The following is an 18,396-nucleotide window of genomic DNA, read 5'->3' as shown; positions in this document are numbered from 1 at the left end:
TACCAATTGAACGAAAATAAACGATCCTCTTTCAAACTCAACTGAATTTCCATAGGCCGGGAAACGGTCGAAACCTTCCACTCGACCACCTGTTCTATATATGTATAGAAGATCATTAATAAAATGACACAAATGGAACCTTTCATATTCATCAAAAAGAAAGATAATGGTAAGTAGTGGAAACATGGTATGTCGATATTAAACTTTAATACTCCAGAAAAAAAAATTATTTGTTGAAAATTTTTAATCATTGTAATATTACAGGTTATCCTATTGGGTCACAATAGTCAAATAAAATTATATGTATTATATGTTCAAATAATGTAAATGGGGGAAAGGAGTAATCTTTTATTTACAGTCAGAATTTATATTATATGATGATACATACATATATATGTTACAGTATTGACTGACAGTGTAAAATATCACTCATAAGACTCAAGTGGTAGATAGCAGATGAGAAAATTGACACTTTCAACATTTTAACATTTCGATTATGTTGATCTTTTTTAAAAACAAAAAGGTTTGTGCCTGCTTCTTTAGAATTTCTTCAGGAATTATGTTTATGAATTATGGACAGGTCATCAATTCTACAACTACAAAAGACATCATCAATTCTATACAGAAGGTATATTTGTATATTTATTCATATTCTGATATCTTTGATGATCAAAAATCTAAAGGGGATGATTTTTGAATGAAAGAAAGCGCCAAAATAATCAGCGGCGACATTATAAATCATATAATATACAAGTTATAATTTATATAATAAAGATGATTACGAAGATAATGTGTCCGACTTCAAATGAAATTACGGAATGTATTACCGGGCTATTTCAAAACGATACATAAATCACAGCTTGATCTGACAATACACCTTAGTGAGATTTTATTAGCTCAAACGGTAATCATATTATTGTATTACATATATATTAAAAACTTATTTTTATAATATGTCAGGGTTTTATTCACAGTCAAATCAATTTAGTAATTTAAAAAATAATGAATTATTTTTTAATTTTATCCAGAATCCACTGTATGTATGCCGAAACTTCAGTGTATATATTAGGTCGTCCTTCGGTGTTACAGTCATAAGAAGTTCCTAGAGAAATTATTCCTTTTTGAAAGATTTTACCATCCAATGGAGAAACATATGTCAACGGGCCACCACTGTCTCCTCTACACGAGCTTTCAGCTAGAAATATTATAAACGAATCGATATCAACATTTTATGTTTGTATGTACATATGTATATGTTTATTAGGCTGAATGTGTAAGATGGTCTCACCATCTCCTCCGGCGCAGAATTGAGTATTAACTAGTGGTCTAGTTTGGGGTGGTGCTACGCCATTACATTCATCGAAGTCATAGAATGGAACTTCAGCAAACTGCAGTACAGGATGAAGTATGTCAGGACTCTTGTCTGTTAGACCCCAGCCAGATATAGTGTACTTTGCAGAAAATGATTTATAAATGTCAGGTCCTAGACAAACGGGACCGACAAAGTCTGAAATGTTGTTAAATTATTTGAAATTGGGTTTCAATTTTTCAAAATAATTAAAATGATATATTTATTTACAATTTAAGCTACACAGATTCATAAAGTTTCATTTTCGTTCCTTTGACTATTGGAAAAAAATCACTTGCGCTTTCATAATGCAAAAACTGAATGCTGGATTCATAGTATGGTAAATAAGTTAATACCATTTATATTTTACTTCTGTTAACTCTCGCTGACGGTTCAAAAACATTTTAAATAACTTTATTTAGGGAGGGGTCACCTGAACATACCACTAAAACTTTGTTTTATTGAATTATCTTAAAAATATGCTTAGTGATATTCAATATAATGATTTTAAAAATTACCCTCTCTGAATGATTGGATTTTCTAAAAATAATATACATATTTTGCAGCTTAGTGACCAAAAATGTTACACAGATATAATTTTTATAAAAATATCACGTGTTAGTCAATTATATTATTTTAGACATAAAACTGATCGTCAAAATTAAATATAATATATGTACATACCTGTATATTTTACTTCACGTTTCAATCTCAATAGAGCAATATCATTTTGAAAGCTTGGCAGATTACTATCACCAAATTTTTCATGAGGAATAATTTTCTCAATTTCTATATCAACCACAGGATAGGCACAATCTGGAGCTTCATCCTTGAGATCTATGCAATCAATATCGCTAGAAATATTCCACTCTCCCAAACGGGCGATAGTTCTAATAATAATAACAACAAAAGATTTTCACTAATAAATTGGATCATTGCTCGTATTATATGTATTTCATATATAATTTTAATGTAACTTACGGTAAATATGAACTCACATTTGCACAGTGAGCGGCGGTCAGAACATATTTATTATTGATTAATGTTCCACCACAGAAGTATTGAATATCATTGTTCACTAAAATGACACAAAAATCAATTAATAGTTGTATATAAACTTGTTAAAGCTATGTATTAGTAGTTATTTGTTACCATTGTAACCCAATAGAACCATCCAGGGGAACTGTCCCAAATCTGAATCGTTGCCGCTGCTGATTTTATTTTGTAAACCGTTTACTCCACAATTAATTGGTAGCAATTTTGCCTTCTCCTGATATCGTTTTGGAAGTTTGGACCATATGCCTGTCTGAAATGTTTATTTATGAAAATTATAAATCAATATGGAGGTAATTCTGCATAAAGGATCTTAAGGTACATACATATTTGACAACTAACTGTATATTGTACAAAAATTTATAGTATTGGTTGGATACTTTATGTTAATATATTATAATATTTAAAAAAAAACTTTGATATCTTTAACAACATCTTAACAAAGTCTATGAAATGGAACATTTATGCCTTTTTCACATTTGATTTAAAATTAATAAAGACAATATTTAAAAAATGAAACTTCTTTTGGCGTGAAACGTCTTTGGCATGACAATGAATATTAATGGCTTTGCTAAATCTTGAGGAAGTAAAAAGATTCAAAATTACATAATTGTTTTTCGGAGCAGTTGTTGTGGGTGAGACATTTCTTGGTGATGTTGTTGATGCTGTAATTGGAGCTACTGTAGTGTGAATAGATGTAGATGCTTTCCTTATGGGGCAGCAAACAAGAAGTGTTCCACCTTTTTCACTTCCACATGGAAATATTGTTTCAGGAGAGAAATCGCTTGTATTACAACTAGAGATAACCAGGCATTCCGATCCCAGATTGCAAGAGGCTCCCCAGTCACTTTCATCTCTGGATTTTCGAGTCTCTTCAGTTTTATAACAATACAAAATTAAACTTATAATAATAATTTAATACAATAATTTGCCACACACTCCAATAGCAATATATAGTCAAAATGGTAAGGTTTAATGATGCATTAGGCATCATACAGGCGGTGAATGGAACCTTGGATTACTCATCGTTTTTAACGTGAATGATCGCATTTTATAAACAAATTCGTAAAAAAAATATTGTGGTTTAGTGGTCAAAGTATGACACATTAGATTGGAGATTGTGACGTAGAGAATGATTATTTTTCATACCGTTTAATTTTATCGTTGCCTGCAGGGAGCAATCTGAAAATTGAATTTAAAATGAACATCATCTTATGTGAAAAAATATAATCAATTCAAAAGCATGTTAATGGAGATGTTAATAGACAGGTATATTATCATTACATACACTTCATGATCAGTGATTTAATAAATTTATCGTGTAATTGCACTGACAAGTATTCACTACGCAATGTCTAGCATAATTCAACGATTTAGTATGAAATAGACTAGTAGATTAGTCTAAAGATGGTCAATTCTAATTTTGTAAGTTAATAGATTAAATCTTGATTTGAAAATTCTTGACTTTTAGCATTATTGAAATACATTTTCGTTGATTACATTTATCAAATTAATTGTGCATAGTTACCAATAGCAAGAGCATGGAAGAAGATAACTTTTCAATAATTAATATTATCTGTCTTAATGTATTAATACTGAGATTGAAGTGACATAGAAAGTATACAGATCTGAGATGATACCTATATTACATTGGTATTGACATTGTTGATTAAAAATGTCAAATATATATACATATTTAAACTCACCGATAAAAGCAAAGAGTAAACATGACCTGAATATCAAATTGTATTTGTACATGTCTTATATTATAAAGTGCAAACTACTCCCGTTATGTGCAGAAAAGACCTGCGATGTGAGCGGTGTGTTTCACATAACTAATGCAATATTGAAGTTTGGTGAAACGTTCGTAAGAGATGTCGTTGTTTATTATTATTTTTTTAATACACTATTTTTCGTATTCTTTGAAGCGAAACAGGAAATCTTGACGTAAAATACAATGGTGCATTTACTGCCTGTCACACACACGCGAAAAGTTTCCTCAGCTCTAAGGAGGATGTAGTAATAGGCAACCAATGGACGTGGTACTAAATTGCTCAATGTCAAATATGTGTATATGTACCTATGTTGTAAACGAAATTACAAACGATTCAAAATTAAATTTTGTTAAGCAATGCATGTAGATATCTGTAAAATATAATTTATGATAATACTAAACGAATTATCTGATATTTTCCAGTCCGGTGAAAAAATAGAAAAAAATTGTACTAAAGAAATTGTAAAGTAAAAATTGTTCCATGAGAAAAATTGTTTTCAAATTTCGTAGATCTGAAGTGTAAATATGTATGTATAGTGATAGAAAAACAAATTAAAAAAAATCATATTTACATGGTAAAAACTAGCTGGCATTTGGGCGGGTGAAGATGAAAAAAAATCTTTAAAAGGCTTTGACTTTAAAGTCTATTTATGTATAGACTAAATTAGGATACCACGAGAGAGTATATCAAAATCGGTAGAACCGAGTTGAAAAATGGTGTTTTTTTTATAGTAGATGGTCAGACATATAGACAAACAAATAAACAAGTAACATGCAAACATTATTTTTTGTATAGATATAATAGATGGAATATCTCTCGATTCTCAAATAATGGACTCTATCACTAGGGCTCCATATAATAGAAGAAAACTCAAGAATGCTTCGTACTAGCGAATCATATAGAATACGGAGTACTAATGTACTCGGAAAGGTTTACTTGCAAGTATGAAACCTAATATTTTTGTAGCTCTTGAGCAAATACCATCTATGTGCCATCCAAAATTGAAATTCGCGCAGAATAAGATTCCCAGATCACTGAAACTCACAACCAAATTTAGTTTAATGCCATTTAAGTGGTAAGAGTATTTATGTTAGTTTCACGATCTGGTGAAGCTTAAAGAGCAGCACTTCTTAATGTTGAACAGTAACATTACTAACATGTTTACAACTGATCAATTGAAAATAGTATCCAAATCAGATTGAAGGTCAATTGACTCGTAAAAGACATCAATAGATTTGAATAATTTGAGATTGTTAGCAAACAATCTTAAATATATCAATGGTTCAGATCTTAAAGATATCAATGGTTAATGATCTCAAAGATATCATTTATAAATATAATGAAGAGCAGGGGACCTAAATTGGAACCTTGAGGAACACCAGAATGAGTAGAGTATTCGTCAGAAATCTTGTCGCCATATTAAACATATTCACACAGTTGGATTTTAAAAGGCTCAAAAAATATTATTTTATTAATTTTGCAAGCAAAATTTGGTGATCAACGAGGCTTTCTTGAAATCCGTATAGACAATATCAACCTGTCCTCTAACATTCAGTGATTTTGCATCAAAATTTTACAGACGGACTAAATTTATATAAAATGGAAAGTTAAATATGTGTATATGTAAATACTTTACTTTAAGCTCCAACACTGATTAAGCAATATTGTATCCAAGGAGTTCTCGAATTTTTGGTGTAATTTATAATGATAATTTTATAAATATATAAATAAAAACAATCTTCACCAAATAAAACATTTAGATTTTTTTATTCTTTGCTACACATTGAAGTTTTCTTGGAAAAGACTATTTCTTCAGTAGCTACAGTTTACACACTTTTTGTATGTTTTAATTTCTCATTATCTCTATCTAGAAATGAGACATTTAGACCATTCTAAATAGAGCGGGTAGAATATACAATAAGTCGGAAGAAATTTAAGAGATGTCTAAAAACTCTACTGTAGGCAGGGAAGGTATGTTGACCGTATCCCAGCCTATCAAAACACAGTTGTGTTTGTCGGAAGCTTCTTTTATTTATTAATATATTTTACAGATGTTTATATTGCACAGTGTTAACGAGGAGAAGGAACTTTGGGTGTGTGTTCAAGGTGTTCGCATCATTCTGGATACTACACAGATGATGGTTATATCTTCCTGATAAATTTTAGTGTAATATGGAAATAAATTTTTATATCTTTAATATCAAAAAAATAATTAGGTAATTTTTATTTTATTCATTTTCATGAACATCCAACATTTTAACAATTTTAATAAATAAAATAAATATAATCGGCACGTCAACAAAACGTTACAAACCACTTGGACGAGATACAGTACATACATACATACAGTGGCGGACTGGGACTGAAATTAGTACATGCCAGGAGTCAAAGGGGGCCCACCCAGGGTTAAAAAAATTTGTCCCCCCCCCCCCCATATAACAAAATTTTCTTCTTTCCATCACGCTAAAAATCAAGGGAATTTTTTTTTTTTTTTTTTTTTTTTTTCAAAAATGGGAATACATAAATTTAGGTACAAGAAAAATGGTAAAAGCAAAATAGATCCATAAATTACATTGTATATTTCGTTATAACCCTTGTCCTAGGTAAATAGAATTCATCATAAAAGAATGCGGCATAAAAGCGGCTTTTACTTTCGGTAGAAAACAATCAGGGACGTCATTTCAGCTTTTTCTTGGGGGGGGCAGGCAAAGATTGATCATATTCAATTTTTTTTCAAAAATTCCTTTTTTATATCGGAATAAAAATGGAAAGTATTCTTTGCATAAACTTTATTGAGTTATAAAATAGGCAAAAAATAAGCTTAATTTTTCAAAAATAATTATAAAAAAAAATGATGTAAAAATTTAAAAAAGCGCCGCAGGCGAAAATTTTTTTCCAAAAATCTTCATATGGTCAACAAAAATCGACCATCAAACTGTCACTAAAAAATTATCAATTAACTTAATTTCTACCGACTGTCTTTTCACTTTATCTACTTATGTATGTACATACATATGTACGTAATAACAATAAATAAAGTTTTGTGATCATGGGATAATTCAAACTCAGAATCGATTACTGATTACGTTTACATAATATAGAAAAATGTGTGTGGCTCTGTGTGTCTTTTTATTATTTTATATATGTATATGTATATATAAAATTATTTTTATCTCAACTTTTAGTCCTTGTACCCTATAAGATTGAGATATTTTTATATTTTTCTCGGAAACTTTTCGGCGTATTGAACTGACATTACATATATAGAATTATAAATCTAATGCCAAATTATATATAAAATTTCGTGAACACCCGTTAACCGAAAGTGACAGTTTACTCCTGTTGGCAGTTTTCTTCCACTATTTTAATCGAGCCTTTAAATATGTGTGCTCTTCATGATTTCATGTATAATTCGTTGTATCAATGTGATGAAAATATAATAAAAAAAATCATTAAATTTAATTAACCAAAATTGGGATTTTTTCCTCTTAAAAAATTAAAAAATGTTTTCTACCACACCCCTGAACGTATCAAGCTGAAAATTTATATTTGTATTCTTTATGTACTAAATTTGATAAGGTTTTGGTCAGAGAGCAATTTTATTGAATAACTAAAACGTTTTTTGGACCGAATTCATTACACATGAAGTTTAAATCCATCTCATTCATTGTTTTGTGAGAGAATGGACGTCTGCAAATAAAATAAAAATACGAGAAATAAAATCATTTGTGATTGAACCGATTCAGTAACATATTAATTTAAAACCTTTCTTGATAACAAATAATATACTAACTTTTGGAAAAATTAACGTTACACATGTGTTTTTGAGACAAAATAAAGTAAAGAGGACCTTTCTAACGATTCGCTCCATAGGATGAACAATTTCTAAGAATTTTACCCAAGGCATACCACTTAAAAACCAAAATATACTTGCTTCGAAATAATAAAATCTTTTTTTTTTTCAAAGCACATAGCCCAAAAGTAACATACATAAGAAATAAACGTAGCATTCATAGATCCGTAGTATCTCATTAATCATTAAATTTATAATATTTTATAAATTCACACTATTCCTTAATTTAGGGGGGCGATTACCCCCCTAAGCCCCCCCCCCAAATTACGTCCCTGAAAACAATGCATAATATTTTCAATTAATGTTAATCGAAAATCGGGATTTTGGGGAGGGGGCCCCTATCCTATATTTCTATATACATGGATGTGTCTAGATTAGGAATAGATTTTATATTCGGAAACTGTTTAAAATTGTGTATTTAAATCTTACTATATCGTCGAAGTATAATCAAATGTTATTTTGAAAGTATGAATTAAATTTCTAATCGCTGGTTGATGATGAATCGTCCTATCAAAATTGTTTTAAGCAATTCAGTTTATATTATTGACGGAAATTTGTTTATTCCCATTTTTATTTCAGTAGGTAGTTGTTACATAGGTATTGGTATATATATAATCTTGAGGTTGGAAATGGGCCCGGCAAAAGGCCCCACGCAAATGTTGAAACTTACATTTCGAGCCTAATAAAAAGTTAACCGATCCTTGGGCTGTAAAAGCATGTATTAGTTGTTTGTGTATATCGTACGAAATTTGTTTTGTTGAAATACCTAAACTTTAGGTCCCAAAGTGCAATATCCTATAAATTTTTACACACGTGAAATAGTTGAAAAGTTATTTAATTTTACTGAGGGCCCATATTTTCTAACAGATAGTGGGGCCCACATGCCATCGGGCATGTTCGCTTGTATGGCCAGTCCGCCACTGCATACATACATATATAACCTCGTCGACCTTCTACGTGTGAGACAACCATGATCTTTTGGAAATTAAAATAATTTGTATTATATGTAAAATTATGTTGATTTTTTTTAATTTAAAAGGTTCATAAAAAAATTTAGAGGAATTTTCCTCATTTCGTCTGATATCAAATACAATAATACCTTATTATTTATATTTAAAAAATAAATATTTTTTATATTATATTACATATATGTATATTTTTTTGGATTTTTCAATTGTATGCATTTATACATATATTTAATAAAACACGCCAACTTATTGAGATATTTAAGTAACTAAAGATTCTTGCTCAACATTGAGAGCATTGCATTACAAACTTTTCAAAAATCAGAAGTACGATTTAAGGTCTGTTTATACCTAGTCGGCACAAATAGGCAGCAGCAGGCAACCTGCAAGTACGGGGAGTATTCTTTGGTACATTCTATATGATGCGTATAAATGCGTGAACGCGCATGCGCGAATGGAGTATGAATGCGTCCATATAAAATGCACCAACGAATACTCCCCGTCCTTGCAGGTTTGCCTGCTGCTGCCGATACGTGCCGACTAGGTATGAACCGACCTTTAAAGGGCCCACCCAATAGTTTCACTTCAAAATCAACGATAAAATAAATAAATATCATAAGCACATAATTTGTGTAGAGCACATGGTGTAGTAGGACCAAGAGTTGGGCGCGGTTCAGGGTTCGAGCCTATCCAGTATCCACTTCATGTAGTATGCAACCCTTAGGTGCACCGCTGGCGTTCCTGGTGTACCACATTTTTTTGGTCCAAATATGACTATTCCATGTTGGACGAATTTAAAAACTCCGTTTACGTTACTGACGGACATCAAGGGACCTCCAGAATCCCCAATGCAAGAGTCGATACCTTCCTGACCCCCAGCACATATGTGGCTATTGACGATTTTCACCGGCAAACCTTTTGGACCTATTACACTGCAAAAAGCCAAATTTAAGTTTCAGCACAAACAAAATCAATTAATTATGGTGAAAGGGCACAAATCAGATGTTGCGTCTTTAAAACGAAACTTTTGTACATTCTATTATCAAACAAAATATAACGTAATTTTGAATATTTATTCATATAGCCAGCAGCATAGCTCGATCGTTAAGCTTCTGCTTAGCGTCGAGAGGCGCCGGGGTTCGATACCTGGCTCGGGCCTCGAATGAAAATGTATTTTTCAGAGTATGCTGTTGGTCAGACCTGGATTTGTGACTCCAGGTTGATCGTTTCCTATCAGAGTTTGCCAATTTTCTCTGATTTCATTGTTGAAACGGTTCCCGGAAAAAAAAATTGACTAAAAATCCTTCCTACCTACTATGTCACCACTATTTGATGTATGATTAATGTACAATAAAATTTATGTACAATTCATAGATGTCTCGTTAATTTGCGAGTTTTTCAGTGTCTCGTAATTCAACGACTTGTTGAAACGAAAAATGCTGCATTTGTAATTGTAATTGTAATTTGTAATTGGCCAGGAAGGCGCATTGGGATTTACCTGTAAGGCCTTCCTGGTATATATATTTTTAGCAAATATTTGGAAACATCAAAAATTTTAATATTCTCCTCAAAAATTAATACTTTGAGAACCAATGATATTAGAAACTTGACGCAAACATGCAAATGAGCCAAAAAGTATTGATATGTAACGAAAAGTAACGATACTTCATATTAATTTTATTTTTATTGATTATTATTATTTTTAACTGTTATGACTTACGAGAGAGAAACGCCAAAAGAGAAGCTTAATTGACATGTTGTTTCTGGATTGCGTCTCCGTCAACCATCTTATCTTTAGGTACATATACTAATTTCTCAGGAATGCTAACAAAAGCCAATTATGACTCATATTTGATGCTATATGTATATGCTGCACCAGACGGATTCCGCGGTAACTGTATATATACAGAAAGCTGTATATATACAGAAAGCTGTATATATACAGAAAGCTGTATATATACAGAAAGCTGTATATATACAGAAATTGCAATAAGGCGTGTAGCCGCTCGGGGACCGTTGTATAACGAATATGTCGAATTAACGTTTTTCAATTTGAACAATTTGGTGTCGCCTCAAAAATGGTGTCTTCCGGAGCAGATCGCACTTCCCCCACGGGCCTAGAGTAGCTACTGTTCATATTCAGTTCCATATTACCATATACAATATAAAAAAGTTTTATTGTTATACATAAAAAGTTTGGTTACTTTTGGTATACGTTTCTGCAATATGCATTGTCAACCACTGGCACTATGGTCTCGAGCAATTCCTTAGAAAGCTGTTCACTATTTTCTGTTTTCCCCCAGCCGGCAACAGTCATGTTACTTCCGACAAAGCTCGAATACAGTAGTGTCGTTGTGGTCGGCAAACATATCGGGGATCGATTATCTAGAGATAAGAATTGAAAACAATGGTTAAAACAGCAAATAAAATTTGTTTTTCTTCTTTGTCTTCTGAAACTGGAAGCCTTTGGAATAAAGTTGCTTAGGTTTTGACTTATGTTATGTATCTTATTGACTAGCTGTCAAATTAACTGTTAATATAATATGTAGGTTGGAGCTGATCGAAGTGGTGATTGGATAAAACCGCACAGAAAAATGCGAACCAAAATGTATGTGCTTGTAAATTAAACCCGAAAGGTTACTTCAGCACCGCGATTGCGGTGCTGGTAATTTTCGATCTCAAATCGGATCAAATTTATAAGAAAAAAAAAATGTTCAATTGCATATTTCAAAAATGTTCAATTGCATTTTGGAAACTATCCCGATGTTTCACGCAAAAAATACTCCCATATTGGCGTTCTTGTTTTGAGAGTTTGGCTACAAATTTTAAAAACAAAACAAAAGCGTTCTTGTTTTGAGAATATCTTCAAATTTTCGGTTCGCATTCATGTCTAGATTTCTGTCAAATTTTATAAAACACATCCTATAATGTAATTAAATAAAGTAAAAAACATCACTTTGATTCACTGATTCGTTTTTTACAAATAGTTTGTAGTAATTATTCAACGAAACAATCCACCTAATATAAATTCCCGTTCTCGTTCCCGCTCAAGCTCCCGCTCCCGTTCCCGTTCCCGTTCTCGTTCCCGTTCCCATTTGTAGGAAAAACGCAGAGGGCGAACACATTTGAAATTATTCAATTGTTTGTTTATTTTACCTTAACAACACAGGTGGCGACACGAAAACATTTGAAATTATTCCGTTGCTATACCACTCATTCCCGTTTTTTCCATTTCCATTCTCATTTTTGGGCGATTTTTTTACATACACAAAATAACTCCTGTAAGTTTCATTGCAATCGGTTGAATGGTATAAGAACGCATACGTGACAGACAAATAGACAAACATTGATTTTTATCGATGCGGTGCAAACGATCCACAAGCGCCAGACAGACTGAACCACAGAATAACGACACGTGTACCTTATGCGTGCGCACTGCTCGCACATACACTAAGCGAAATCTACCAGAAGTCCCGACATATGTACCTACCCTGTATACGTTCTGTGCTTCTGATACTTTAGTTCCGAATTTTGCCTCATTAAACTCGCCAGAAAAATCCATCTCAATTTAAATAATTACCATTATAATAATTGCATCTGTGCACATCGAAAGGTTACTCGTCATCTGATATGCAATCTATCATTCGTGAAGTCGAGAATTGCGTTTAAAGCAGCCATCCAGTTAATCTGTGGTTCAGTCTATCTGGCGCTTGTCGATCGTTTGCACCAAACCCGATTTATATATATATATATATATATATATATATATATATATATATATATATATATATATATATATATATATATATATATATATATATATATATATATATATATATATATATATATATATATATATATATATATAGATTAATTTTAATATTGTTTATAGTACTATATATCGAAGAACTGGACATATAATATATTAATAAAATTTACTGGTACATTGAAAAAATACTATAGATATTTTCCTGTGTTTTTCGATATTAAAACTGATCGAAATTGAATTTTTGAAGATTAATTAAAAAATTATCAAAAGTGTTTAAAAATCAGATCAAATACACCCGGGTAAAGTGGTGATAATAAAACTAATAAATATAGGAAAATTGAATGGCATAATGACATTGTACCTAAAGAATTAAATTTACTTTTATTAAATCAACATTCACTATATGATAATTAATGCTAAAAATGAAAAAGAATTGGAAAACATGTAAAGTTGTAAATGTTGTAGTACATGTAAGTATGTATGTATGTACATATGTACATATATATATATGTATACCTGTATTGAATTCGATCTTGGCATTCAGTCTAATCAATGCGATGTCGTTAATCTTTTGATTTTGGCGGTAATTTTCATGAATAATTATTTTTTCGTAGCCGAAGTCCTGATGACGAGGAGCACATAGATCATTTTGTATTCCTTCACAGTCTATTTCCGTTTCGGTGTTATGTTCCCCAATACGAATAAACTCCAACCTAGTGGATCGATTATCCGTCAAACAGTGGGCAGCCGTCAAGATATACCGATCATTAATTATGGTTCCACCACAATTGTAGAGAAGTTCGTCATCAGTAACTAGAACAAACTAAATATTGTAGAACCGAAATGCTTTTACCATTTGAAGATGTAAAATGGTAAAAGCATTTAATGTCGTTTTTTTTTTAATTTTATAACAATATATGTATATTTCATTATATTTTTCGTCCTCCGGCAATATATGTATAATATATTTGCACAAAAATACTATTATATTTTTGGAAACCCTTTGTTCAGAAATTGGGGTGACAGCACTATACATACATCCATATATTCACTTACTACACTACCACACCACCTACATAGATGGCATCTTAATATTAAATATATGAAGGTTTTGAAAGTGATATGATGTCATTCCTATCACGTTTTCGCAAGGAGAGTAATCATATAGAAGTGGTTGAGTTAAGAGTATACGGAAGTACTCATCCAATTGGCGTGCAACGGTGCAACTATGCACCCATCATCATATTGTACATATATAAGAAAGGATATTGAAATATTTAAGGCAACAAAACGAATACCTACGAGGAATTATAAAAAAGCAGAAAGGAAAAAAAGAAAAGGAAAGTTTTTAGTTTTATACATGGTATAAAAGTTACTAACATTGTCTGTAATAAAGCAGCGCTATCCACGGGTAATCAAAGACTGAAACCTTACTCCCATGATATATCCGATCCGAATCGGAATTTCCACATAAGGTAGGGAGTAAATATAAATTTGGATGTTGGGTAATGTCTGCCGGTCGGACGGGCAAAATGCCATTATCGCCATATTTATTATCAATTGTCACTGAAGAATCTGTTTCAGAATTGGAATTCGACGACCTGTCATTAAATGTCAGTGGACAGCATATCTGAAAGAAGGTGAAAATAATTATGTAAAGCTTAAGCTTAAACTAAATTAGAAATAGTATAAGTAAGTAGAGTGTGTGTGTGAGTGTGCGTTTGCTGTTTAGGTGAGTGTATGTATTTGTGGTTTATGTATGTGTGTATGTGTGTGTGTGTGTGTGTGTGTGTGTGTGTGTGTGTGTGTGTGTGTGTGTGTGTGTGTGTGTGTGTGTGTGTGTGCGTGCGTGCGTGCGTGCGTGCGTGCGTGCCTGCGTAATCATGCGTACATGTATGTTTACTCGAGGTGTGCGTGCATTCGCACGGCAGATTTCAGGTATTGTTTCTTAACGCATGCGCGCTTTATGTGTTCATGCGTTGTTGTTGTACTTGGTTATGTACAGTGTGGTTTTTTTTATTAGAGCAGTGATGTGCGGTTGTTCTTGTGCGATATTCATGAACAACCGTCTCGTTCTCCGACGAAAGGGTCTCTTGGACCGTATTCGTTGGGGGGGGGGGGGGTGGCCTCATAGTGAGGGCTTTAAGGGTCAAATTCCGTGACCTTCAAAGCGGGCTTAGCTTAGAAGTAAGTAGAAATAGTCCGATGAATTTTGGTGCTAAGAGTTATCAACTAAAAAAGCTTGGCTCAATTATATTATTGAATATTTCGTACCTTAGGGTTTGATCCATTAAAACCGCAATGGTACGATTTTAATTTTTCCTTGAATTTTGGAGATTCCTCAATTTGTGCTAGTAAATTTTTGCATTTCTCCAGCTCAACGCAGTTGCCATGAGATTTGTCGGGTGCTACGCATTCATCTTCAATAGCTATCCAAGACAAATGAACATTATATAATTAATTTAATATGTAATTAGATTGTTTTTATCATTGTTACAATTGAGATATGTTTAATTTCAATTTTTATCGCATTCTTCCGTAAAATGAGGAAAATCATTAGATATGTGAATTTCAATCTGAAGGATTTGTTAGAATTGAATTTACATAATTGCACAGATGGTGAATTACTTTTAATATAATTATAGTGATTAGACTCCATTTAATTTGCCTCGGTAGTAGGAAAACTCTAGTTCTAGACAATTTTGTTAAAAGAGCTTTGTAATGTTTTTACTTTATCTATGTACGTAGTAACAATAGATGAAGTTTTGTGATCATGCGAAAATTTGAACTCGAGGTTTTGATTGATTTGAACTCAGAATCGATTACTGATCACGTTTTCATGATCTAGAAAAAATGTGTGTGTCTGTGTATTTTGGGGATGTTTTGAACACCGTTAGTCCTATCGAACTGAAACATAGTATCGGTTACTGAAATTCTTATCGACACGACGTAAATTTTTTTCAAATTTTTAAGTTGACTGGAAATGGTACCTCCCCTTATAGGTATCTTCTTTTTTTTAAGTTTTTGAATTAAATTATCTCCCAAACCACTAACTGAATCAGATTATTTTTTTGCATGTAATAGAATAATCTTTATAAATTTATATTTTTTATTTTATTTTATGATCATATTGGACCACAGCGCATAATTGGTAGTCTTAATTCGTCACTATGACCAAAAAATTCAAACATAAAATATGAACACAAATTTATAAATACACATACATATGTATGTATATACATACATAAATATAATACATACACATAGATGTACACATAATTATGAGCGTCTAACAACCGCGAATCTCCGCATGCGAGATTTCATCTTAACTGACCAATAGGAATCACGAATGCTTTTCTACTGCCAGGTCAATTGAAATGAGGCATAGATTGGAATTCCAAGCAAATGTAAATATGTATGAATATTGAACACATTCATACATGACACAGAGTCGACTTGAAATAACATCAATCAAATAACATTGGAAAACACGATCTATGTATTTTATTTTTGTTATCATAGTGGGTCATAGTGAAATTTCAGGTATCTCCAATTCATCGCTATGACTGAAAATTAAGAAACATATGATCGCAAAAATGTGTACATAAACACACATATGTATGTATGTAAGTATATACATAATCACATAAACATATATGTACGTACACACATACAAAAAAAAAACAAAATAAATAGTTCAACATAATAAATTGGTAGTAAAGACATCATTTTGTGATTACTCAACAGGTTATTATGGAAAATAATTGGTAAGCTATTTAGAATTAAATTTGAAACTGAAACGTAGGCTGTTATTTGAGGAATTGATTTTTAGGAATTTATTTAAAATTGGATTATGTAATATATATTTTGTACTTTGAAAAATCGACGATTTCTTAAAATTTTTTCGGGTATTCGGTATCTTAATTAATAAATTAACTTTATTTTGGAAATATTTCTGTGGAAAACGCTATATTCAGAATGAAATTTATTATGTTAACACCTATGTATGTCATTATTTCCTAATCTGACCGTGACTGTAGTTGAAATGTTGTAGTTGACTGTAGATTTTGAAATGTTTGATTATAAATTTTGCATTGTTTTCACGCATAAGGTATAATTAAAAAAAAAATCGGATGCGACCAACCCACGAATTTATGTATATACATATGTATATGTATTTGAGGAATATACGAAGAATTCGATAATAAAACATGCATACACGTTCCCAAATACCGGCTATGAGAGCATTTTCGATAGAAATTGAGCGCAAATGTAGGGAAACTTACACAAGACAAAAGTTCTACTTCCGGCTGTCGGATTTTGTTCAAATTTTTTGTATTACCTAAAATCACTATAAATATTATAAACATAAAATATCAAGAGGATAGAAATAATTTAAAAGGTCAAAATAAAATAGTGAAATGTTGTTTAAAAAGTAAATATTACTTCCGGTTAATGAATTCTATCCAAAAGCTTATCAACTCGGGGATAGTACTTAAATAACATAAATATTATTAATGTGGAAAAAATTTATTTCTTCTTGATTTTAGGTCATAAAAATTTTTTTGAACCAAATCCGACAATTCGAAGTAGAACAGAAGACAAAAGAAACTAGAAGACAAAAGTCTTGGGTAAGTTTCAAAGATCAAAGAAGTTTTCATAAATTGAAATTACATTTTTTTATTTATCATTATTGAATTTTATAAAATACTATTCAAATTACCCAGCGTTGCCCTGGCGAGTGACAGTTGAAAAACTGTTAACGGTTAGTTAGAATATAACGAGATAGAATACTTTTGATTTTGATTTTAAATGCTTTTTATTATTACGAAATTATGTTCACAATACATCTTATATCTATTTTAATAGCTACTGATCTACTGATCATTTTCTATTTTAGATAGAATACTTAACTTGGTTGTATCGCATTAAAAACTGTAGATTTGCACGACGGACAAACAAACAAACACACACGGGCTTATATATAAAAAAAACAACTCTCCGAGATCTCATTCCGTAGTTCGGTTATGGTTTATGTTAGGATATCATGCGATTTGCAGTATACCAATTAAAAGTCTTAAAAGTATACCAACGATAGTCTCAAATAGAAAACACTTTTTACGGTGAAACAAACTTGTTTTTTTAGCACTAATTGACACTTGAAACTTTTACACTGAAATAATGGCGAAAATTTAGGAAAGTGAGCATATTGTTTACTTACGAATCGATATTGTGACAGGACTTTTGATGATTGACAGCGCGCTTATCAAAATTGACACCTTCGCCGGCAACAACATCTTGACTCGAATGCGATAAAAAGTGGTCCTCGCCGCAATATATACCATTTACGCAAAGCTTCTGATCATAATGTCTATATTACTCATTTATTTGTGACCACCTTCTTACCACTCTACTTGCAAGCTCTTGCTGTTCTTCTCTATAACATTTTGCTCAGCTTATGTATTAAGATTCGCCGTTGACGCATGAGACGAAAAATATCCGCGGTGTTTTCCTCTTTGGAAGCTTTTTCATATTTCATGTACTTTTTGTTTTATGCATTTTAATTTCGTGGAATTGGTCAGACGATCGTTTTGAGTCATTGCGTATATTCAATATATAACGTTATGACGCTC

General features: G+C 31.7%; 1 protein-coding gene across 1 annotated transcript; it reads right to left on the bottom strand.

Annotated features, from left to right (window-relative positions):
- Positions 1–211: 211 nt before the first annotated feature.
- LOC143921658 (uncharacterized) lies at positions 212–18,066 on the bottom strand. The gene is made up of 16 exons (XM_077445011.1): positions 17,985–18,066; positions 15,038–15,192; positions 14,144–14,393; positions 13,280–13,576; positions 11,199–11,379; positions 9,671–9,926; positions 9,481–9,550; positions 9,346–9,409; positions 4,372–4,481; positions 3,551–3,583; positions 3,008–3,273; positions 2,501–2,654; positions 2,330–2,426; positions 2,033–2,238; positions 1,289–1,507; positions 212–1,195 (listed from the first exon to the last, which is right to left on the bottom strand). Exons 1-16 carry the CDS (start codon positions 18,058–18,060, stop codon positions 1,008–1,010), a joined length of 2,622 nt encoding a protein of 873 aa, XP_077301137.1. The 5' UTR covers positions 18,061–18,066; the 3' UTR covers positions 212–1,007.
- Between the last annotated feature and the right edge of the window lie 330 nt (positions 18,067–18,396).

This window comes from Arctopsyche grandis, chromosome 13, assembly GCF_051622035.1.
Source record: "Arctopsyche grandis isolate Sample6627 chromosome 13, ASM5162203v2, whole genome shotgun sequence".
In the NCBI taxonomy this organism is placed as follows: domain Eukaryota; kingdom Metazoa; phylum Arthropoda; class Insecta; order Trichoptera; family Hydropsychidae; genus Arctopsyche; species Arctopsyche grandis.
This window is presented reverse-complemented; position numbering and strand designations above follow the sequence as displayed.